The sequence below is a fragment of the Podarcis filfolensis genome (assembly GCF_964270895.1).
Source record: "Podarcis filfolensis genome assembly, chromosome: 11".
Lineage (NCBI taxonomy): Eukaryota > Metazoa > Chordata > Lepidosauria > Squamata > Lacertidae > Podarcis > Podarcis filfolensis.
In genome coordinates, this window is record NC_139613.1 from 372,854 (window position 1) to 397,715 (window position 24,862).

The following is a 24,862-nucleotide window of genomic DNA, read 5'->3' on the forward strand; positions in this document are numbered from 1 at the left end:
TGGACCTTTGTTGGCAAGGTGATGTCTCTGCTTTTTAAGATGCTGTCTAGGTTTGTCATTGCTTTTCTCCCAAGAAGCAGGCGTCTACAGCCACTGTAAGTGACCGTGGAGGCCATTTCTGGATCCACACGTCCTTCCACAGTGGGGACAGAGGTTTCCAGGTGGGAGTTGATCAAGGTGAGGGTTTGCCAAGCATTCCTTCTTCTTAGCACGTTTCTCCCTATCATCCTGAGTTTGAGTGTTTTCAAAGTCCATGACGCCTTTGGTAAAGGCTGTTCTCCAGTTGGAGAACTCACAGGCCAGTGTTTCCCAGTTATCAGTGCTTATACCACATTTTAAAGATTTGCCTTGAGAGTGTCTTTAAACCTCTTTTGTTCTCCACCAGTATTTCGCCTTCCATTCTTAAGTTGGGAACAGAGTAGTTGCTTTGGAAGACGATAATCAGGCATCCAAACAACATGACCAGTCCAAAGAAGTTGGTCGCCTATCTTCCCAAGTGATGTGTATAATTTTTTGGAGACATCGTTGAGGGAATCTTTTGAGGAGTTGAAGATGGCGTTTATAGGTGGTCCATGTTTCACAAGCAGACAGTAAGGTTGGTAGTACAATAGCTTTGTAAACGAATCTGCACTCGCAGAGCTCAGGCGATGCTGAATTTCGGCATCAGTGTTGGCCCTTGTGGAAAGATAACTGCCCAGGTAGGAGAAGTGATCGACACTTTCCAACATTACACCATTCCAGAGCTTCAGGCCAGTATGTTTCTGCCCCGATCTTCTGAATGTGGAGAGGGTGCTCTCCTCAGTTTACTAGCTGAGTGCAGGTCAGGCCAGGCATAACCTAGAGCCCCCCCCCAATGGATGAGACACTTGCTTCGGGATCCCCTCTTCCCCCTAAGCACTTCCAGGCCAGGCAGGAGTGGGGCATTCCCAGCCCTCCCCACCACCACAATATTATATTTTTTACTTTCAGTCACACAAAGCAGTTCACAATTTGTGTTATGCTTATTATTCTTTTTTTAATTAGGACACCCACAGCCCACCCTCTCTATGACAAAATCAGACTCAAGGCAACTTACAAACAGAACTACAAATCACAACAGAAAAGGTGCCAGACCTGATTTAAAAAGCACCAAGTGAAAACAGCAGCATAAAACAGCACCATGCACTGCTCTATGTTATTAATGTTTCCCTTAAAAAAAATTAACCTAGTTTGCACCCACTAATGCCTGAAATAGGGAGCAATTTTATGTAATATATTATATATTATGCTACTGAGAAAATCTGTTAGAAATATTGAAGCCACAATAGGGGAAAGGGTGCAGAATTCCTGCATTTGTTATAATGGTTACATTTATAATCTCTGTATTGACAGACACCCTTTTGTATTTTTTCCGTAAAATCAATAAAAAATATCACCACAATCAACAGCTGAGCAAAACTAAATAAAAATGCACTCAGGGCTCCAACATAAGAAATGCCCATCAGAATAAAACAGTCGTAAGAGCCTTTTTAAAATCAGAGCAAGCTAATTGGTGGGTGACAGCCCCACGGTGCCAGACAGGCATTGCCAGAGTTTAAGGTGCCCCACTTTGAAAGCCCCCCCCCAGCTGCAATTCAGCTGCTTAAGGCACAGCAAACACTGACATCATGGTGTAAAACAATAAAAACTATTTATGCAAATATTTCAAATGGCAGGAGAGTGACAGAGGCTTCTGCCCTTGCAGCAGAATGTCAGCCATATTTAGAGGCCAAAATGGGGGCTCCCATGTGATTCTTGCTGGAAAGACCCCCCCCCCAATTAACAGGACAAGTATGGCAAAGCTGCCTCTGGCTCCTGCTGATTGATTGCATGTGTGCACGTCATGAAAAATGATGGCTGGGTTTTTGTTGTTGTTTTAATGGAGCCTAGAAAGAGAGTTCTGGAAACTCCACCCGTCTCCCAATTGTGCCCAGCCTGGTGGAGAGGCCAGGCAGCCCCACTTGCAGCCTGGGGGCGGTGGGGGAGGCAAGGGCAGCTGTTTGGCAGTCAATTGTGTGCCTGGTGGAGGAGCCTGTTGCTGCTGCTGCTGCTGCTGCACTCTGGACCCCCCAGGCCTGTGGGACTAAGAATAGCCTGGCCTGGCCCTGCTGGGGAAATGTGGTCTGCAGAGCCTGAAGCAGCCGCTTTTCCTCTGCTGTGGGCCGGGAGGAGGAGGAGGCAGCTGGCCTGGCACAAGGAGGTCTCCGAGGCTCCCTGGCTCAGCCCTTGCTTCTGAGGCTGCTCCCTCGCGCGCCCTGTGTGCGCCACGAAAGTGGGATGGCGGGAGGAGAAGTCCAGGTCTGGGCCTGCAGGTTCTCCCTGGGAGGAAGTGGCCCTGGCAGAGGCTTGCCTGCTTGCACCAAGGGGCCACTGCAAAGCAGGCCACGCCAGCCCAGGGCTCTGAAGTCTCGCACCTGGAAAGCCCTCTCTGGGATGGAGGGGAGTCTCTTGTCTACAAGGACAGGAGCCACAAGAAGTTCACTCTTCCTCCACCTCTGCCATTGTTCTCCCAGTTCAATGACCATAAAACACCAACCCCTGTCCTGGGCGCTGTGCATAAACAAGCAAGCCCCCTGCCAGCCCCCCACGGGTGTCTCTAGCTCGGACTGCAGGACCACCTGAGCCAAAAGGGGGAGGGGGTCCATGTGTGGCTTTGGGATCTCAAGAGACAGCTGGTGAGTGGGGAGAAGCAGCCACTCCTTGTCACTCACGCCACTCTTTCAAAGCACCCACCCCCCAGCACCCTTTGTGCCCTTTCCAGCTTCGAGTTAAGGAACCTTAAACCCACACACAGCACTTGGGGGTCTGCCTGTGGGGCAGGGGACTCGCTCAAAAGGGAAAGGACTCTCCTTCATGGGAGATTTTTGATGCTTCCGTCGTGGTTCCTGAATTACAAGGGGTTGGACTGGATGGGGATCCCTTCCCCCTCTGTTGCTGGCATCCATCTGTCTCGAGAGACAATGGAGTGTGCCTCTGGGGGCTGGGGAATCACAGCGGCTGCTGTGGCTGCAGAGACCGGTAACTTGTACCTCCTGCCTCCTGCATTGTGTTGGCTGCATTTGCAGCACCCAACTGACCACCCCAGGGTGCAAGCTTGTGTTTAGAGGTCCTGGGCTGCCCAGACGACCAGCCCTCCCTCTTCCAAGCTGCCAAGGGAAAGCGGAGCAAGACGTTGGCACCAGCTCAGCTGCAGGAGTTGCCCAAAGGAGGAGGCATACCAGGCACCACCCCACCCCTTCAGGTACTCCAGGTGTCCGAAGAATTTACTCCTGAGCCTGTTCTTCTCCTGAAGATGTAATTCCATAATTTTGGATGCACCAGGAGGGTTGTGCATCAGGAGGGTGCAAATGGAGCCAGCCTTGGAGAGCCTCACCAGGGAGAGCTGCTGGAGGGCAGCCCTCCAAGCCCCCCAGGCCGTGAAGTCTCCCTTTGGGTTGACCTCTGGGGGCCCTTGGATCCCCACTTCTCTTGCACAGGCAGCTCCTTCAGGCCTCTCCCTGCCCCCACCGTGTGCTCAGGGCTTTGCTATTTGTTGACTTTGGCTGGAGGAGTCAATGACCGATGGGGCTTGGCAATGGGCGTCTCTGTGTGTATGTGTGTGTGCCCACGCTGGAGGGGGGACTGTTTGCCTTTCATTAGGAAACTCCTAACAGCCCACCAGGGATGACGCACGTCCCCAAAGGAGACTGGAGGGGGTGGGGGCGGAGTTCTCCCTTGGTAGCCTCAGCTGCTCCCAGACATCTCGGTGGCTGTCAGGGCCTGGCCTTGGACTGTGGGCAGCTGAGCGGGGGGGGGGGCATCTCTCGCTTGCCTGGCTCTGGCTGCAACCCCACTGCTTCCAGGGCTCTTCAGGGCTGGGGTGATTCTGCTGTGGCCCCTTTAAGTCTGTGTGTCACTAACCCCTCTTGTATTTTTTAGCTCTACTCCCCCCTCCCCCAATTTGCAGATGGTGTCCTGGCTGCCCCAGAGAACATGGGGTTGGACTAGATCAGGCATCCCCAAACTCAGTCCTCCAGATGTTTTGGGACTACAATTCCCATCATCCCTGACCACTGGTCCTGATGGGAGTTGTAGTCCCTAAACATCTGGAGGGCCGAGTTTGGGGATGCCTGGACTAAATGTTCCTTGGGGGTTCCTTCCAACTCTACCCGAAGTCTCTGCTACTCAGTATGAAGGATACTCAGCTCAATTGACCAAGGGCCTGCCTTTCTATAAAGGCAATTTCCTATAATCCCCCTGCCCTCCACCCCAAGATCTGCAGGCAGTGGGAGGTCCTGGGGAGTCTCTGCAATACCCCCCCGGCTTCTCCTCAAGGAAGAACCACACAGCCGCTCCAGAGGTGAACTGTGGCTTCCCTTTGCTCAGTGCCTGGCAGAAGCCAGAGAAAACCGGCCTGGCCCACGAGGGCCTATTTTTACTTCTAAAAGGTTGCACATCGATCGCTTCCTGATGGCAGCAGCAAAATGTCTCCTAGGTCAGGATTTCTGCTGGAAGGAAGCGGAGAAATGAGCCTTCAACCTGGGCTTGCGAGAACAAATCTTGAGGCGTCCTCAGCAGGCTAAAATGATCCTCATGGGCTCAGAGAAGGCAGAATTAAAAGCAGAAGGAGACCGGAAACTCTGCAATTGTTTGTCAGATAGTGAAAAAGGCAGGACTGAGGTGACAACATGTGTGTGAAACGCTACAATATGCAGGTTTAGATTTAGAAGTGTACAGTGCAATTATTATTGCACAATCTTGACGTTTTCTAAGCATGTTTAGAAAGGCAGTGATGAAGGATGGGGTGCTAAAGAGGATGGGAAAAATTCATGGGGCAGAGGGATCTCGAAGGCTGGGAGCCACAGCGGCTGATGCTCTGTCTCCACAACTGGAAGCCATGGAGGGGAAAGTGCTGCTCCTGGTCTGGGGTGCTGCTTGTGTGTTTCCTGTAATGAGCGTCTGGTCAGCCTCAGGGAGAGCAGGAGGCTGGGCGAGATCCAGCAGGTTCCTCTGATGTTCTGAGGCATCTGGGATAGCATGAGACTCTTAATCTCAGGCAAGCCCCACATTGGGCAAAGGATTCCTGCATTGCAGGCGGTGGGACTAGATGACCCTCACCGCCCCTCCCAACTCTACCGTTTTAGCTGGCCTTGGCTCACACCTCACAGAACAACATCTGGCCAAGTGCCCCCCCCCAGGCCAGCAGCACTCACCCTGTTTGCCCAGTGGCTGGTCAGGGCTTCAAGGAAGCCAACCAGCCCTTCTTGCTGTTGTCCCTCAGCAACTAGTATCTACAGATAGGCTGCCTCTGCAAAAGGAGGTTCATGGCAGAGCTCACGGTCTCCTTCAGAAGCACAGACGGTGCATCTACCGTCTCCTAACTTTATCCAAGGCGACCCTTCCTGAATCCCAAAAAGGTTTTCGACCTTCTAGGGGGACAGTGGACATGATTCTCACCGCTTGACAGCTTCAAGAGAAATGCAGAGAGCCCAACCAACCCCTGTATACGGCGTTTATCAACCTGACTAAGGCCTTTGACACTTAAAATCTTAATGCCCTGTGGGCTGTCCTTCTGAAAATTGGCTGCCCAGATAAATTTGTGAACATTCTTCTGCTCCTTCATGGTAATATGACAGCAACAATCACAGATAACAATGGCTCTCAAAGTGAACCATTTACAGTGGGATCAGACGTTAAACAGATTGTGTTATTGTCTCAACTCTATTTATTATTTTCATTGCCATGATCCTAGACTTTGTCAAAGGGAAAGTCCCCACCAGAGTAGAAATCATATATCGAACAGATGGAAAGCTCTTTAATCTGAGCAGGCTGAAAGGAAAGAGTAAGGTTACCATAACTTCCGTCATAGAGCTGCAGTATGCTGATGACAACGTAGTGTGCGCACGCTCAGATGACCTCCAAACCATCCTAAATATCTTCACAGAAGCTTACAGAAAGCATGGCCTATCACTCAACATCCAAAAAACCAAAGTGCTGCACAAACAAGTACAAAATAACCCCCTTGCAGCACCACAAATCCAACTCAATGGTGTAATGTTGGAAAATGCCAATCATTTCTCCTACATGGGCAGTTATCTTTCCACAAGAGCCAGCATTGATGCCAAAATCCAGCATAGCCTGAGCTCTGCGAGTGTGGCTTTCTCCCGATTGATGTGCAGATTGTTTGAGGTCTAGGACATTTGCACGGAAACCAAAATACTTGTTTACAAAGCTATTGTACTACCAACCTTACTGGATGCTTGTGAAATGTGGACCACTTATAAACGCCATCTCCAACTCCTCAAAAGATTCCATCAGTGGTGTATCTGAAAATTTTTACACATTCACTTGTGAAGACAGGTGAACTAATATCAATGTATTGGAAGAAGCAAAGATCACCAGTGTTGAAGCAATGATTCTTCAACATCAACTTCATTGGACTGGTCATGTTGTTTGGATGCCTGATTGTCGTCTTCCAAAGCAACTACTCTATTCCAAACCTAAAAATGGAAAGCGTAATGCTGGTGGTCAACAAAAGAGGTTTAAAGGTGCTCTCAAGGTAGATATTTAAAAATGTAGTATAAACACCAACAATTGGGAAACACTGGCCTGTGAGCGCTCCAGTTGGAGAACAGCCTTGACCAAAGGTGTCCTGGGCTTTGAAGACACTCGAACTCAGGACGCAAGGGAGAAACGTGCTAAGAGGAAGGCACGCTTGGCAAACCCTCACCAGGATCAACTCCCACCTGGAAACCAATGTCCCTACTGTGGAAGGAAGTGTGGATCCAGAACTGGCCTCCACAGTCACTTTGTTGTTGTTGTTTAGTTGTTTAGTCGTGTCCGACTCTTCGTGACCCCCTGGACCACAGCACGCCAGGCACTTCTGTCTTCACAGTCACTTACAGACACATTAATTAAGACCGTGTTCATGGAAGACAATCTTACTCGGCTACGAGTGATCGCCAAAGAAGATAAGATTATAAATACTGTATTGATTAGTTAACCATGTAATGTGTCTTTTGCTTTAATTGTGATGTTGAGTTTATGTTTTAGTTTTTCCTTTGTTTTATAGATTGCTAAGACCGTGTTCATGGAAGACCATCTTACTTGCCTAGGAGGAGTCGCCAGAGAAGACGACAGCTAAAGAGGCCGATGGCCCGACTCTGACCCACGCAGCTTTGAGCCGTGCTCCGGGGCAGTCCTGAGTTGGAGGCGGAGGCGAATTATTATTAATAGAGGCAGGAAAGGGGGCTCTACGGGCCCCCCCGTCCGGTTTGCATTCGCCCCCTTTGCAAGGCAGAGCAAAGCGGACCCGGCTCCGCAGCGCCACCTGGCGCCCGCTTGGCGCGCCGCCCGCCCGCCTTCCCGGTGGGAACAAGCGGGGCATTCTCTGGCCGGGCTGCTCCCTTCCCGGACCCCCGACGAGACCCCGCCCGGCCCACCGCGCGCCCGTGCCAGGCAGGGCCAGGCCTGGGCACCACCAGCTAAAATTAGGCGGCGGGTGAGGCCAGGCGAGGGGAAGAGAGCCAGCCTTGTCCCTCCGGGGCCCCGACGGCTCCGCGCGCCTGCAGCGTCGGGGGGGGGGGGCTGGCGGGGCTAAAGAAAGAGGGACCGAGGCGCGACTCCTGCCCCGCAGAGCGCGGACCCTCCAGACCTCCCGGCCAAAGGGAAGAGCGCTTGGTGCCGCGCGTCGACCTGCGGAACTCCTTGCCACCAGCTTCGGGGGTGTCTCTCGCTTCAAGAGCAGAAGGGGGGCACCTTCCTCGGTCTGCGGGCGCACCCGCCTCTGAGCAACTATCCGCAGGTGGGGGCAGAGACCAAAGCGGGAGGAGAAATGGATGATGATGATGATGATGATGATGATGATAATGATAATAATAATAATAATAATAATAATAAATAATTTATTATTTATACCCCGCCCATCTGGCTGAGTTTCCCCAGCCACTCTGGGCGGCTTCCAATTGAGTGTTAAAAACAATACAGCATTAAGTATTAAAAACTTCCTTAAAGAGGGCTGCCTTCAGATGTCTTTTAAAGATGAGATAGCTGCTTATTTCCTTCACATCTGAAGGGAGGGCGTTCCACAGGGCGGGTGCCACTACCGAGAAGGCCCTCTGCCTGGTTCCCTGTAACTTAGCTTCTCGCAGGGAGGGAATCGGCAGAAGGCCCTCGGAGCTGGACCTCAGTGTCCAGGCAGAACGATGGGGGTGGAGACGCTCCTTCAGGTATATTGGGCTGAGGCCGTTTAGGGCTTTCAAGGTCAGCACCAACACTTTGAATTGTGCTCGGAAACGTACTGGGAGCCAATGTAGGTCTTTCAGGACTGGTGTTATGTGGTCTCGGCGGCCGCTCCCAGTCACCAGTCTAGCTGCTGCATTCTGGATTAGTTGCAGTTTCCGGGTCACCTACAAAGGTAGCCCCACGTAGGGCGCATGGGTTTTGAAGAAACTCGAACTCAAGATGCAAAGGAGAAACATGTTAAGAGGAAGGCACGCTTGGCAAACCCTCAGCAAGGAACGAGGGGGGCGGGTCAGCAAATGGGGGGCCTCATGGCAAAGTTGGGCTGTTCAAGGGACTGCGCAGGAGCCCCGCTTCGCCTTCCCCCCTCGATGGATTCCGGGCATCTCCACGCAAACGGGGGCCCATCGGCCTGCATGCAAGTTCTTTGGAGCAAGTTTCTAAACTGCTTTTAGTTGTGTTTTCTACAGGATTCGTCACTGCTGCTGTGTCTGCGCCCTGGCCCCCCCCTCAGATTCAGCCAGTCACCCCTATACTCCGACGCCCCCCATCTCGTGGCTCCTCCACAGAGAGGAGATTTGGGACCCCACTCAGTGGGGTCAAGGCAGCAGAGGCCGGGGCCAGATACTGGGTGCATGTCTCCCTCAGGCCTCCTTTGCTTTTTGGGGGGCACCTGGTGATCCCCAAAAACAGAAATGCTGGGCTAGTTGGGCCTCTGGGCTGATCAAGAAAGACACAGCACATTTCATGGAACTGTAGAGTTGGAAAAGGCACCCCCTCCCTATTTTCTGGTAATAGAAGCGACTCTGGGGGCCACCTGGTCCATTTGTTCCATGCGCTGCATCTTGGGCCGCATCCTGTGCTGGTCCCAAGCAGAGCAGACCCATCGGGACTACTAGACATAGTAAACTGAGCTCCATTCATTTCAGTGCATCTCCTCTGAGTAAACGTTATTTGGACCCAAGACCTTGGCTTTCCTTCCTGCACTCCAAGGCTGAAATGTTTTGGTTCTTAGGAAGACTCTGCCTGGGTGGCTCTCAAGTATAGCTGGCAATGGAGATGTTTTTAATATTGTTACAATGTTTAATTCACTGTGGCGGCTAAGTTTTAAAATCTAATTTTTATATATATATATTAACTTGCTTGTAAGTTTGAACTACAGCACCTGCTCTGTCTGGGGCAATGAACGAATTGGAAAAATAACACTTTGTTTATGATCAGATTAGGACAACGGCTTCCTATCCCACTACCATTAACAAAGCAAAATGTGAGGTTTTATCACTATTACTCATTTGACTTTCCCAACCACCTTTAAGACAAAACTGCCTCTCAAATCATTTCCCAAGCATACACAATGGAAATCCATAAAACCCAGCAATAAAATCAATGAATGTCTAAAATATCCATTTCCATCCAGGGTACTCAGACCAGAGCCCCTTTCAAGGAAAGAATAAGCCACTTAGCTTATAAACTATGTCCAGTTGAGATAGCTTAGCCCTCAAAGGCCATGACAAAAAAAGGTTTTAAGGCCCTTAAAATAAAATTTATGTATTTATAATCTATCTATCTGTCTATCATGGTGGTGTACAATGTATTAGGATAAAACGCAACAAAATAAACGCCCAGGTTTTGGATCTCAGCCCACACCTTGGATGAAGCATGCTCCCCCCCCCCCGGACTGGGAAAGACCTTTCTCTGCCCAAGACCCTGTGGGGTGCACCCCCCCCCCCGGTCAATGTAGGACGCAGATACGGAGCTGATGGCTCCTTTCACTCCCATCCACCTTCTAACACCACGTTGAGCCTGGGGAGGGGAGCAGGACTCCCTGGGCAAGCAGTGGTGTAGCGCAGGTTGCCGGCGCTCAGGGCCATGCAAAGCGGGTTGGGAAGAAGGGAACCGGTCAGAGTGCGCATGTGCATTCAACTGCAAGATCCTAGCAGTAGAGATAAGAAAAGTATTTCCGTTGTCTATTGAGGTCTCTTCCTGGAGAAGCTGTTTTCAACAGCCAAGTAGCTATGTTGAGGCAGCACCAGGCACTGAAATTTTGCGCCCCTAACAAATTTTGCGACCGGGGCAACCACCCCTGTGCCCCACTATGCCACTGCAGGCAAGGCAGGCCTCCTCACCCCTGGTTAGACGCACATGACAGATGGTGGCCTCGCCTTCTGGTCATGAAGCTGGTGTGAAGCAGCCTCTGCTGCCCTCCCTCCATCCAAAGGGGTCATTTGCCTCGCTGACCTTTCTTGAGCCGCTTGCTGTGAACAAAGATTCGTGTGGGTGTGTATGTACACAGCCAGGTGGGACATGGGTGGTGCTGTGGGTTAAACCACAGAGCCTAGGACTTGCCAATCAGAAGGTCGGCAGTTCGAATCCCCGCAATGACGGGGTGAGCTCCTGTTGCTCGGTCCCTGCTCCTGCCAAGCTAGCAGTTCGAAAGCACGTCAAGTGCAAGTAGATCAATAGGTACCGCTCCGGCGGGAAGGTAAACGGCGTTTCCGTGCGCTGCTCTGGTTCGCCAGAAGCGGCTTAGTCATGCTGGCCACATGACCCGGAAGCCGTACGCCGGCTCCCTTGGCCAGTAAAGCGAGATGAGCGCCACAACCCCAGAGTCGGTCACGACTGGACCTAATGGTCAGGGGTCCCTTTACCTTTCACACAGCCAGGTACACACCTGTGAGAGAGACAGGGAGAGGGACCTACTCTGGCAACCGCAGGACAGCAGCAGCTGAATGACTTGCTGTTCAGGATGGAGAAGTCCCCCAGATCTTCAGACGAGGGTCTGGGGGCAACTGTGGCTGACAAATAACTGACAGCACATCCGGAAAAGGATCCCCTGGGCATTCCCACAGCACAGACCCAGACTGGCACCCTCCCCAGAGGGGAGTGACAGCTCTAGAAGGGCAAAAGGACCCACCCACTTGGGCCATCCCAGCTTGATTTGTTCCACAATGTTTGCAGAAAGTCTGCCCCCAGGTGGGGCTGATGTCTGGTTTTGTGCTTCTGATCTCACGCCTGCCCCCTTGGGTGCTGTGGCCCCTCAGGGAGGCCCAAGGCCACCTCTCAGCTCACCCTACTGACTGGGAGCTCACCTGATATGAATTTCACTTGGAGGGCAAGCAGTGCCCCTCGCTGGCCAAAGGCAGAACGGCCCCACAGAAGTGGAAACTGGGCAGCTCCTGGGCCTTGCAGAGACTGAAGCTCCGGAAGCAGAAAACCTTAATGGGGATGAGCCAAGATGATTCAGACCCACTTGGGACCATCTAATCCGGCCTCCTGCTTCCCAGGGTGGTCACTCTGATGCCTGCAAAAGCCCAGAAGCAGGGCAAAAGTCTCCTGTGGCAAAGGCCTCTGGGAACTGGCATTCAGGGATAGACTGCGCCTGCGCCTGGAGGCTTGTCGTGAGCTAACAGCCATCGGCAGCCTTCTTGCTCCTCCTCCATGGAGATGTCCAGTCCCCTTTGCAAAGCCATCTCGGTTCCTGGCCGTCACCACCCCCCTGCCCGTCAGTTTCACTGGCTAAGCCCCCTCCCCAGGCCATCTTTACATGAGAGAAACACAGGGGTCTCCTTTCTCCAAGTAGCAGGTCCCACTCTATCAGTCTTCGCAATGGCGGTAGCTTTCCCTGCCTGCCCTGAATCCTTTCGCCCCCCCTCTTCTGTTTCACTCCCAGCCCCACACTTTCCTCTTCAGATGTGGGGACCAGACCAGGACACCTTCGAGAAGGAATCGGACTTCGTGGTCCTGGGCTCTGTGTCCAGACTGCTGCCTCTCAGATGAGGGGGGCAATTTTCCTGTCTGCTCATTGGGGGGAATTGCAGGGGAAACCTCCAAAATACCCCAAGGCTCAAAGATCAAGGGAGAGAAAGATCCATGGCGTGTTGGGGGGGGGATGACACATATCCTGGCCAAGGGGCTTCTTGTGCCCCCTGGGGACGGGATGAGATTGCCAAGGGGAACCTGTAGGGACAGGTGGGCAGCCGGAGGCAGACCACTCGAGGGGGTAAAAGGAAATATGCCTGGGAGAGGGGCAAGAAAAAGGCTGCTACTCAAGAGTAAGGTCCTTGGGGAGTCCAGGAAAGGTGGATGAGTTTTAATATTTTGCTCTTTGGCTTTGATATTTGAAGCCACGGACCACCGACGGACGAGGAACAAAAACAGGGAGCTGTAGGAGGAAGGAGTAAATAATCCCATCATGGCTCTGCAACTTCTAACCTGGAATTGTAACGGCTTAAACATTCCCAGGAAGAGAAAAAGTATATTTCATGCCTTAAAGAAAGACCAATTGGACTTGATTTGCCTACAAGAGACCCATGTGACAAGAGCACACAGAAAATTACTAATAAATAAAAGACTGGGACAGGAATTTATATCCTCAGACACAGTAAAAAAGAGAGGAGTGGTGATCTATGCAAAAGAAAAATTGCAACCGAAACAAATTTTTAAAGATGATCAAGGAAGATATTTGGCAATTGAAATTCAATCCCAAGGAGAGAAGTATTTGATAGTGGGAATCTATGCACCAAACGAAGGGAAAGCTGAATTTTTTAAGAAGTTGCATGAAATCTTGATGGACCATATGGATTACAACTTAATTTTGATGGGAGATATGAATGGAGTAGTTTCAACAAATATGGACAAGGCACAAAGACAGGTAATAACAAAAGATGGAAGACTACCAAAGACTTTTTTTGAAATGACTGACAATATGGACTTGATTGATATTTGGAGAACAAAACACCCATTAGAAAGAGAGGGAACCTTCTTTTCTGAAGCTAAAATGACATGGACAAGGATTGACCAAATCTGGGTGACTAGCAGTATGGCTCCGAACATAAAAAAAGTAGAAATCTGCCCAAAAACTTTCTCCGACCATAATGCTGTAAAGATGGTGATGAGGCAAACAACAACTGGTTCCTTCAGATGGAGAATGAATGACACCTTATTCAGAGATGAGGAGATCTGCAAGAAGGCCCAAAAAACCTTGAAAGACTACTTTGAAATCAACTTAAGGTCTGAAGTAGAAAAAAGAATAGTATGGGACGCAAGCAAAGCCGTGATGAGAGGGTTTTTGATTCAGCAAAATACTTTAAAGAAGAGAAAGCAAAATGAGAAGAAGGAGAGAATTTTGGAAAAGATAAAAGAAGGGGAAAAACAATTAAGATCAAAGCCAAAATCCCAAGAGATTTTAAGAGAAATCAAATTTCATCAAACACAATATATGGAACTGATGAATCAAGAATTAGAGTGGAAAATTAAACAAATGAGACAAAAGACCTTTGAATCTGCTGATAAATGTGGCAAGTTACTGGCTTGGCAAATAAAGAAGAGACAAAAACTCAACACGGTAACAAATATAGAAGTGGAAGGGAAAAACATAAGCAACCCAGCGGAAATTAGGAATTGTTTTCAGAACTACTTTAGACAACTTTACACACAAGGGCCGCAGAAAGAAATGGACATACAACAGTTCCTCGAGGAAAATGGGCTGAAAAAGGTTTCGCAAGAAAGTAAGACAATATTGAATCAGGAGATATCAGCACAAGAAATAGAAGATGCCATTCAAGGCATGACGCTGGGCAAATCCCCCGGACCGGATGGACTGACTTCCAAATATTACAAAGTTTTGAAGGAAGGGTTGATACAACCTTTGAAGGAAGTCTGCAATGAGATTATGAAGGGGAAAAGGGCACCCGATACGTGGAGAGAGGCCTACATTACACTTATACCAAAGACAGAGACTGAAAAGACCCAACTTAAAAACTACCGACCCATCTCGTTATTGAATGTGGATTACAAAATCTTTGCTAATATTTTAGCAAAGAGACTGAAAAGAGTTTTGATGGAGGAGATTCACGGGGACCAAGCGGGCTTTCTCCCAAAAAGGCATTTATCGAACAATGTAAGGAATATAATTGACATTTTGGAAAAGCTGGAAGTGAACATAAACACTAAAGCTGTTTTGATATTTGTGGATGCCGAGAAAGCCTTTGACAACATTTCTTGGAGTTTTATGTTGAAGAACCTCCGGGGGATGGGGGTAGGCCAAGGGTTTGAGAATGGTATAGGTGCAATATACTCTGAACAGAAAGCCAAACTAATTGTAAATAATGTGGTTACAGAAGAGTTCAAGATTGAAAAAGGGACACGTCAGGGGTGCCCTATTTCCCCATTACTTTTTATATCGGTCCTGGAGGTTTTGCTTAATATGATTAGGAGGGACCAGTTGGTTAAAGGGATTCAGGTCGGAGCTAAACAATATAAACTGAGAGCATTTGCAGATGACTTAGTACTTACATTACAAGAGCCAGAAGCTAGCACGAAAAGAGTTTTGGAAATAATTCAAGAGTTTGGTCAAATGGCAGGATTTAAATTGAATAAGTCTAAGACAAAGGTTTTGGAGAAAAATTTGACACAGATAGAAAAGGAAAGGTTCCAGAATGAGACAGGGTTAACTGTGGTTAAAAAAGTGAAATATTTGGGTATAAATATGACAGCTAAAAATGTGAATTTGTTTAAAGATAATTATGAAAAAACTTGGAGAGAAGTGAAAAAAGATTTGGAGATTTGGTCCAACTTAAAGCTTTCCTTGTTAGGCCGTATTGCAGCTATAAAGATGAATGTATTGCCAAGAATGTTGTTTTTGTTCCAAGCATTGCAAATAATTGATAAAATGGATTGTTTCAAGAGGTGGCAAAAAGACATATCTAAATTTGTCTGGCAGGGCAAAAAGCCCAGAATTAAATTTAAGATATTAACGGATTCAAAGGAAAGAGGGGGGTTTGCCCTGCCAGACTTTAAACTTTACTATGAAGCGGCAGCTTTCTGCTGGCTGAAAGAATGGCTACTTCTTGAAAATACAGACATTTTGGATTTGGAAGGTTTTAATAACATTTTTGGGTGGCATGCATATTTGTGGTATGACAAGGTTAAAGCACATAAAAGTTTCAAAAATCATATTGTCAGAAAAGCACTATTAAATGTCTGGGTCAGATATAAAGACTTGCTGGAAAATAAAACTCCAAGGTGGCTGTCGCCAATGGAAGCTAAGGCAGTTAAAAAGTTAAATATGGAGTCCAAGTGGCCAAGATACTGGGAAATTTTGGAAAAGGAAGGGGACAAATTGAGATTGCAGAGTTTTGAGAAATTAAAAGGGAAGGTGAGAGACTGGTTCCACTATCATCAAATAAATGAAGCGTTTAAACTGGACAGTAAAATTGGCTTCCAGGTGGAAAAATCAAAATTGGAGATAGAACTGTTAGAACCCAGTACTAAGAACTTGTCAAAAATGTACAATTTGCTGCTGAAATGGAATACAGAAGATGAAACGGTTAAATCAGCTATGATCAAATGGGCTCAGGACATTGGTCATAATATTTTGTTTGCTGATTGGGAAAAGTTGTGGACCACCGGGATGAAATTTACGGCATGTAATGCCTTAAGAGAAAACATTATGAAAATGATATATAGGTGGTACATAACCCCAGTCAAGCTTGCAAAGATTTACCATGTGCCTGATAATAAATGTTGGAAATGTAAAGAAACTGAAGGTACATTTTTTCATCTTTGGTGGACTTGCCCGAAGATTAAGGCATTCTGGGAAATGATCTATAATGAACTTAAAAAGGTATTTAAATATACTTTCCCCAAGAAACCAGAGGCCTTTCTCTTGGGTATTGTCGGCCAAGGGGTGTTAAAGACGGATATAACTTTCTTTATGTATGCTACAACAGCAGCTAGAATACTCATTGCGAAGTACTGGAAGACGCGAGAACTACCCACACTGGAAGAATGGCAGATGAAGGTGATAGACTATATGGGCCTGGCAGAAATGACGAGCAGAATCCGAAACCAGGGAAGAGAAGCAGCGCAAGAAGAATGGAAAAAATTCAAGGACTATTTAAAGAAATATTACAAAGTTAATGAAAGTTAGAATGATGTTGGATTGGAAAGTAAATGGTTACTATTAGCAATGGTTATGACAAGGAGAATAAGGAAGAATAGTCTAAATCTAAATTAAAATAAGGGAAGATTTGCTGAACAATCGATAAGAATTTGGAATACAGAAAGGGGAGGCATGAGGAAGTCGGGGAAGATAGGATATGAAATTAGGATATGAAATGATACATGTTTTTTGTTTTGTTTTTGTTTTTGTATGTTTATGTTTGTTGTATTGTGTTTATATGGAAAAATAAAAATATTATATAAAAAAAAAAAAAAAGATATTTGAAGCCACGGGAGGGAGAGGAGAAAGACGTCTTTTGCCTCTCTCTGACTGAGATGCAAGAACAAGCCTGGCTCAGAGGAGCAGCATCTCCCCTGAATGGGTTATCAGAATTTAAGGTCTCAAATATATAAATTAAATCTTCATAAATGTACAAGGCAAACACACACATAAGTACACAAACCACGTGTCTGAAATAGTACAGGAGAATCCTGAAGCCATTTTGACTCCCAAATGGACCTCAAATATTTCTCTGCAAGGAGGAAGGAAATGGGGAAAGCTTTCCAGTGGTCTTTGGACTGTGGGGGCTGCTTACACCTCCCTGTAAATACAGTCTGGCAAATATCTGTTGCACTGAGCACACTCTGAATATGCGCAAGAGATTTAGGGACTAAGTATTTAGCATCTCCAAGAAATGACCAGGCTACCCAGAAAAGACAATCAGGTAAGGCCTTATCAGGTATCTTGGCTGAAAGGAGAGAAGCAACACTCTCAAATTTCTGCTGGAGACCACCTCTTTCTGTGATGTATGGCTGATGTTTTTTGGGGGGTGGTCTTGAGCGGGTGGCACTGTGGGTTAAACCACAGAGTCTAGGGTTTGATGATCAGAAGGTCGGCGGTTCTAATCCCCGCAATGACGGGGTGAACTCCCATTGCTCGGTCCCTGCTCCTGCCAACCTAGCAGTTCGAAAGCACGTCAAAGTGCAAGTAGATAAATAGGCGCCGCTCTGACGGGAAGGCAAACGGCGTTTCCGTGTGCTGCTCTGGTTTGCCAAAAGCGGCTTAGTCCTGCTGGCCACATGACCCGGAAGCTGTACGCCGGCTCCCTCGGCCAATAAAGCGAGATGAGCGCCGCAACCCCCGAGTAGGTCACGACTGGACCTAATGGCTACAGGGGAGGCAATTTCAAAAATCTATATAAAGACTTGCACACCAGTGTTCTGGGTTCCTCCTCCCTCCTATGTGTGGGGAGTGAAAGACCCTGTTGCAAGAGTTTAATAAAGATCAGGCTTATTAGCTGCTTTGCTTCTCAATATTTTCTGGTTGGCCTCTGTTATTTTCTCTTACTGATAGGGAATCCACTTAAGAACTCTATAGTGGCTCCTGGGTACCCCATGAAGGGAAAAGGAGCAGGTTTTTCTCATAAAATTGCAAGGGGGGATCTTTCCTATCCAGCATGCAATTCTTGCAATAAACGTCGCTTTTTGGTTTCCCTAAGCTCAGAGTCTCCGTGGGATCAGATCCGGGCAAAGGGTGCTCCTGCAGCAGGGAAAGAGTGCGAAGTCCCATTGCTGGGGGTTGGACTGAGGACCTTCGAGGGTCCCTCCCGACTCCACAGCTCCATCATTATCTGTTTCTGCACCCTTCTCTGGGGGGAAGAGCAGGAACTGTGAGCCAGGTGAAGCCCCAGCTACCCTAGGGAGAAGGACCCGTCCCTAAAAGGGGGGGAAGCAGGCGCCCCCAGGACCCACACGAAGCAAAGACCACGCCGACCGAGTCCCAGGGCTGCTGTTCGTTTATTCCAGGGTGGCTCCCTTGTGGCCCAGCTGAGGGGCTGGGGACTCAGCCGGGGGGCCAGCCCATCTGACGCCCGCCCAGCACGTGGAGGTGGAGGTGGTAGACAGACTGGGCCCCCTGCTTCCCGTCGTTGATCACTGGAAGAGAAGAAAGGGTGGAAGAATGATTGGTGGGGGGAGCTCTGATGCTGCAGGGAGAGTGCAGGGGAGAAGGGCCCCAGGGCCCCAAGGCAAGGGCCCCAGCCCAGGGGGAGGGAGGGAGTCCCACAATCTGGCTCCAGAGGGGCGACTCGGGGGAAGGAAAGCCAAGCCTAGGCCCCTGGCGGATCCAGTCCCTCTCTCTGAGCCTGGTCTACCTCGCAGGGCTGCTGTGCAGAGAGGGCAGCATGCAGTGGTCGCCCAGGTCAAAGGAGGAGGGGGGCTGGGGCACCCAGCGAGGGTTGTCCCAGGGAGATGGTGCCCCCCTCAAGAGGCATGCGGGATTCAGAGGGGCACAGCATCACTTCCCGGACTCCAAGGGGGCTCAGGCATCCTGGGGTCACGGGAGGATGATGGCCCAGAGAGTCTTCAGCCAGAGGGATACACACAGGATTCCTGCCAGCCTCCAGAGTGGACCAAACCCCCTCTCTAGCCCAGGGCAGAGGGGCAGGATTTCGCGGGGCGGGGGGCAGGGGGCTGGTGTTCTGGGCTGCTACTCACCCACCCGGTAGCCGTCCTCCAGGCCCTCGGCCTTCGCTGTCTTGCTGGCCACCAGCAACAGGTGGCCCAGGAGCTGGGGACAGGGGAGGGGAAGGGATCAGGGGGTGGCTCAGACCCCACAGGGCCAGGCGGGACCCCCACCCACCCTCTGCGTTGCAGGCAGATTCTTATTCGTATTCTTTATTGATTTTTATTTTATCTATCTATCTAGATCTCTAGATCTCTACAGTATATACTTTGTTGGTTTTAAAAGAAAAAACATAGCACAACAAAGAAAAACACATCAAATATGTAGTATTCAACCAAGAGTAATCCGAAAAAGAGTTTACACTTCTGACATCCAGAACTGAGTTAATTCTTCACTAATTCTAGTGGTTCCTAAGTTTCCTTTCACTGCGCACTAAGATTCATCTCTCCTAAATGCTCTGTTGTTTTGGCTCTGTAACTATCACCCATTCCATGCAGAAAATCCATCCAAACCTGGCACAGAATTTATGTCGTTACAATATTTTTTAAAAAGTATTCTCTATATAAAGGTAAAGGGACCCCTGACCATTAGGTCCAGTTGTGACCGATTCTGGGGTTGCAGCGCTCATCCTCTTTACTGGCCAAGAGAGCCGGCGAACCAGAGCAGCGCACAGAAACGCCGTTTACCTTCCCGCTGGAGCAGTACCTATGTATCTACTTGCACTTTGACGTGCTTTCGAACTGCTAGGTTGGCAGGAGCAGGGACCGAGCAACGGGAGCTCACCCTGTCGCGGGGATTCGAACTGCTGACCTTCTGACTGGCAAGTCCTAGGCTCTGTGGTTTAACCCACAGCACCACCCGCATCCCATTCTCTATATACATTCCACTTAAAAAAAATATTGTAACCACATAAATTCTTATTCTATATTCTTATTATTTATTGAATTTATATACTGCTCTATACCCAGAGGTCTCAGGGCGTTTCACAGAATAAAATCAAGATATAAAACCACAAAATACATAAAAAATAAAAACAACCCAATAGCTTCCGCCCACCAAAAAACACATTTTAAAAGGGCATAAGATGTAAATTGGATCAACCAAAGGCCTGGTTAAAAAGGAACGTTTTTGTCTGGCACCTAAAGGTGTGTAATGAAGGTGCCAGGCGAACTTCTCTGGGGATAGCATTCCACAGACGGGGAGCCTCAAATAAGGGACGAAAGGGCTTTGGACACATTGAGCATTTATAATGTGCCCTTGGCAGGGCCAGAGTTAGGTTTGTTGAATATATGCTATATGGTAATTTATGGACCTAATAGGTATCTAAAGCCATTTGCTGTATGTAGGTTTTATTTCATTTGTTTTTTCTCTTATATTTTGGAAATGGACATCCAGTTTTTTCCCCCTTTAATTTTTTGGGGGCCCCAAGAGAGTGGGACCCTAAGCTAGAGCTTGTTTAGCTTATATGTAAATCCGGCACCGGCCCTTGGCGCCCGTGACGTTTGGCAGGAGCGTAAGGAAATAAATTGCAAAGGCAGGTCCCTGCCCCAAGGAAACTACATGTGGAGGTCCACAAATGGGAAAGAAAGGGCACCTCACCTGGGACACTTTTTACCGCTCCCTCTGGAATATGGCCATAATAGAGACTGTTACAAGAATTTGAGATTCTAATGAGGACTAGAATCCTCAGGCTCCTTTTAGATGGCCTGGCATTTCTCCTTAATGAAATCATCATTTCCAAGACAGCTGCCCTCTCACTTCTGTGCCACGGCTGAGGGTTTCTGGTCCGTGCCCCTGATCTCTGAACGCCAGTTCCCTATTGATCCTCTCCCCCCTCCCCCCTTTGAGCAGGGCTGGCCCACCCCCCCTCGGGGTGGAACCGGGGTGCCCTCGGTCTTGCCCTCGCTCACCTGGGCATCGCTCTCTGCCACGCGGCTGATGCGGGGGATGGGGCGCCAGGGGATCACCAGGAAGTGCACCGGAGCCTGGGGGGCCACGTCTCGGAAGGCCACGCACTGCGGAGAAGGGAGGGGGCAGTCAGGAGCCCCGTGGGGGGGGAGGGAGGGGGTGCCCACGACCCTCAAGCACCCGGTGCCAGGCCTCCTTTGCCTGACCCCAGAGGGGCAGAGTGTTGCGTTCCAAAAGCAAGGAAGGATTGGACTCCGATTAATAAAATACACACAAGGCTTGACCAGAAAGACTCTGGGGGGAAGTGTCAATAATAATCTGTCCACCCCTTGGCCCAGGTCATTTTATTCACAAAAGAACTTTTTACACAGTGTTTGTAAAAACCAATCAGATTTCCTCTGAGCATTTCAAAAAACCCCACGTGGGACAAAATTAAAGTTAAAACTACATAGGTCTGTATAGTTCAAGCTATGGTTTTCCCAGTCGTGATGTATGGAAGTGAGAGCTGGACCATAAAGAAGGCTGATCGCCGAAGAATGGATGCTTTTGAATTCTGGTGCTGGAGGAGACTCTTGAGAGTCCCATGGACTGCAAGAAGATCAAACCTATCTGTTCTGAAGGAAATCAGCCCTGAGTGCTCACTGGAAGGACAGATCCTGAAGCTGAGGCTCCAAGACTTTGGCCACCTTGTGAGAAGAGAGTGCTCTGGTCCAGGGGGTCACAAAGAGGCGGACACGTTGTTGTTTAGTCACGTCTGACTCTTCATGACCCCTGGACCAGAGCACGCCGGGCCCTCCTGAGCTGCGCTTTAAAAATAACTTGTAAAAAGGTATGTACCAGAAACTTTACAAGTCTTCTTAAGTCAGTCCTGCTGGTGCTGTTAATTGCTTGCAATTGTCCTTCAAATATTGTATGAATTTACTCCACTCTTTTTGGAATGTTTTTACATAGTTATTTTAAAATATGACAATTGATATGGACGAAATGTAAACAGGAAAAAGTACAAATGCTATGATGTAGAAAAGAATTAAGGTAACCATGAGGAGGGAGGGAGGGAGGTCGACAGCTCATTTGAGCAAAGACGAACGTGAAAAAATAAGAATGTATTTAATTAATACAAAATGGAAAATAAAATAACTTGTAAAGAAATGAAAGACATGGATAATTTAGAGAGATAAAAACTGCAGAGAACGTAATGATATGTAGTCTTAGAAAATGTATTTTAAGGACCCACGCAGGGGACGGGGGAAGTCACAAGATTCAGAGAATCTCATATGTGGATATGGTAAAAGTTTTCTTTTCTTTTCATTATTTTAAATTGGTTATTGTAAAAACCAATTAAAAATATTTCAGAGAGAGAGAGAGAAAGAGGAAAAAATGGTTCTGGCGCACCAGCCTGGCACAATCCTAGCCCCTGCCCCCCCCCCAGGACCCACCTGGTCGTCCTGGTAGATGATGTCGGCAGGGACGGAGCCATCCAGGATCTTGCTGAAGACGGTGGGGCCGGACCCCTCGGCCGCTCGCTGAGCCTTCTCCACCTCCCTGTCGGGGGGCCCTGGGGTGGCCAAAAACGCTCTCGGCTGCAGGCAGACAGGGGGGCATCAGCTGCCGTGGGCAAAGGCCTTGCCAGTCTCCAGAGGGGGGGCAAGCCTTCCTGCTAAGGGCTATGGAGGCTGGAGGGGGGGGAGCCCTCTGAGACCCCCCACATTTGCAGTCTAGCCTCTCCTCCCACTCTGCACAGCACAGGATGGATCAAAATGATATTTTTTTTAACGGATTTTTAAAATTTTAATTGGAATTTTAAAATGAAATGCTTTTGGAAGAAAAATCATTCCAAAGATTTTCTGTTTAAATTACATTATAGTCCAAAGGCTATTCATCAGGAAATAAGGATTTGTTTTAAGTTTTTCATGTGTGCTAAAACTCAGTCTAAGGTTGTTTTTTTAAAAAATTGTTTAACCACATCAGTCAACAAACATGGATACATATGTTATCATGTTATTGTTTTAGTTAAATAAATTGCTTAAATTGTTATTAAGGACATTATTATTTTTCTCCTTCCGATAAAGTACAGCAGGAAAGCTGTTCAAATCTAAACAGTTAACTTATTAAACCTCACAATAATTTCATAATTCTCTGTCTTTGTATTTCTAATAGTACAACTGAAATGATAATTTTGGCTGTAACTGGAAAAACCACTCTGAATTTTTATTATTCCAAAAAGGAAACCTTCATCAGGTTGTAAATATTAAGATTATACCAGCAAGAAGGAGTCTTTCTGGAAAATATGATTGAAACCAAGTCTTACCGAGTAGTGATTTAAATCGTGATATAAATCGTGATTTAAACCAATTTGATTTCAATCATATCCACGCACAGCAGCTTTGTCACCTTTTCTGAACCTTTTCCAGCTCTTAGAGGTCCTTGGGGGGGGGGGACAGCTGCTTTGCATGCAGAAGGGCCTGGGCTCACTCCCTGAAGACCCTCCTTCCAGACAGGGGCTGCCAGAACCCCGCAGCCCAAACTGCTTTCCCACGTGGGGCAGCGGTGGCCTAGTGGTTAGAGCGCCGGACCAGGGTGCAAATCCCCCCATGGCCAGGAGGCTGATGGGGCAACTTGGGGGGGGGGGGCAGGTGCTTCCTCTCAGCCTAGCCCACCTCTCAGCATAGCTGTCAACTTTTCCCTTTTCTTGCGAGGAGTCCTATTCGGAAGAAGGGAATTTCCCTTAAAAAAAGGGAAAAGAATGTAAGTTGTTTTTGTATGCAATGACAGCAGCAAGAATATTATTGGCACAAAAATGGAAGCGAGAAGAATTACCGATGAAAGAAGAATGGAGGATGAAATTAATGGACTATGCAGAATTAGATAAACTAACAGGAAAGATTCGAAATCTGCGGGACCAGAAATTCACAGAAGACTGGCGTAAATTTACCGACTATTTGAAAAGTAACTGTGATGATCAGACCACGTTTGTAGGTTTGCAAGAAGTTTTGTGAGGAGAAGTATTGGAAGTATTGCAAAAATGGATAAAGGGGAGGATGATTAGTTAAGATAATTAAAGGCAATATGAACTTAAGAAATGCATAAGAAGTGGTGAAAACGGTGGATCATCAGAGGTGCTGATGGAAGTCCAAAAAAAAATTTGTATAGGTGATGAAATCTTGTGGTTTGTACTATAATTTATATATTAAATTTAATAAAAATTATTTTAAAAAATAAAATAAAAAAGGGGAAAGTTGACAGCTCTGCCTGGCGGGGTTGTTGTGCGGACGAGGGGGCGGGCCAGGATGTGAGGGTGAACTGGGGAGGAGGAAGAGGAAGAGGAAGAGGACCACCCAGGTCGCCTTGCGCTCCTTGCAGGAGAGAGATGCAACAAATGAGCCTCGCGCGCCCCCCGCTTCCCCTCGCGCGTGCCCGCGCGCGCCCCCTCCCGTCCGCCGCTGGAGGCGCTGCAGCCGCCCAGGTCTCCCTCGGGGGGGGGGGGCGGAGAGAGAGAGAGAGAGAGTTAGAGACGCTTCCCGTCGAGAGTGAAAGGCAGACCACCCACGTCGCCCCCAAGTGAGGGGGTCTCTCTCCCCGCCCCCCGGGTCTGGAGCAGCGGGGACCCCCGGCTGCCGGGACGGGGCGACCTTCGTGCCCCCCTCCGCCCGGGAGAAAAGACCCAGGGGGCGCGGCGGGGGTGGGTGGGCGAGGAGAGAGAGCCCCGACGGGGCGGGAGGAGGACCCAGGCGTCCGGCGCCCCCGTACCTGCTGCAGCCGTCCAAGCAGCCCTCGTCGGAGCGCCCCCCGCGCCAGCGCCGCCGCCGCCATGCCCGCTCTGCTGCCGCCGGAGCCCCGCCCCTCGGACGCCTGGGTCCTCCCGCCCCGTCCTTAACCCTTCGCTGGCCCGAGACCTCTGCAGGAGGCGCAGAGTTAACCTGCGGAACTCCCTGCACAGGAAGCAGTCAGGGCAGGGCCGGATTGAGGCCCTCAGCTCCCGAAGGGAATGGGGCCCTTTCTATGTCCAGCTGTCCTTTGTCAACAACAAATTGCCATATGGTCATTTCTGGACCTAAAGTCATTTGCACATGCAGAATGGAGGCACCCTATATATAGAAAGGAGCAAACTGGTGATATTTTGGGGGTCAGGCTAGCAGGTGGGGCCCTTGACTTACATCATAGGAGCCTACACAACACAAAACACTGTTGCTGTATGTCGGTTGTACTTGGTTTTTATCTTATATTTTGGAAATGTACATCCAGGTGTTATTTCCTTTAATTTTGGGGGTGGCCCCAAGAGAGTGGGGCCCTAAGCTAGAGCTTGTTAGGCTT

The 24,862-nt window shown here is 48.7% G+C and overlaps 1 protein-coding gene across 1 annotated transcript; it reads right to left on the reverse strand.

Moving 5' to 3' along the window:
- Positions 1-17,952: 17,952 nt before the first annotated feature.
- HINT2 (histidine triad nucleotide binding protein 2) lies at positions 17,953-24,405 on the reverse strand. Its single transcript, XM_083575942.1, has 5 exons — positions 24,299-24,405; positions 21,988-22,131; positions 20,554-20,658; positions 18,676-18,748; positions 17,953-18,114 (listed from the first exon to the last, which is right to left on the reverse strand). The coding sequence occupies exons 1-5, from the start codon at positions 24,359-24,361 to the stop codon at positions 18,023-18,025; spliced, it is 477 nt and encodes a 158-aa protein (XP_083432068.1). The 5' UTR covers positions 24,362-24,405; the 3' UTR covers positions 17,953-18,022.
- Between the last annotated feature and the right edge of the window lie 457 nt (positions 24,406-24,862).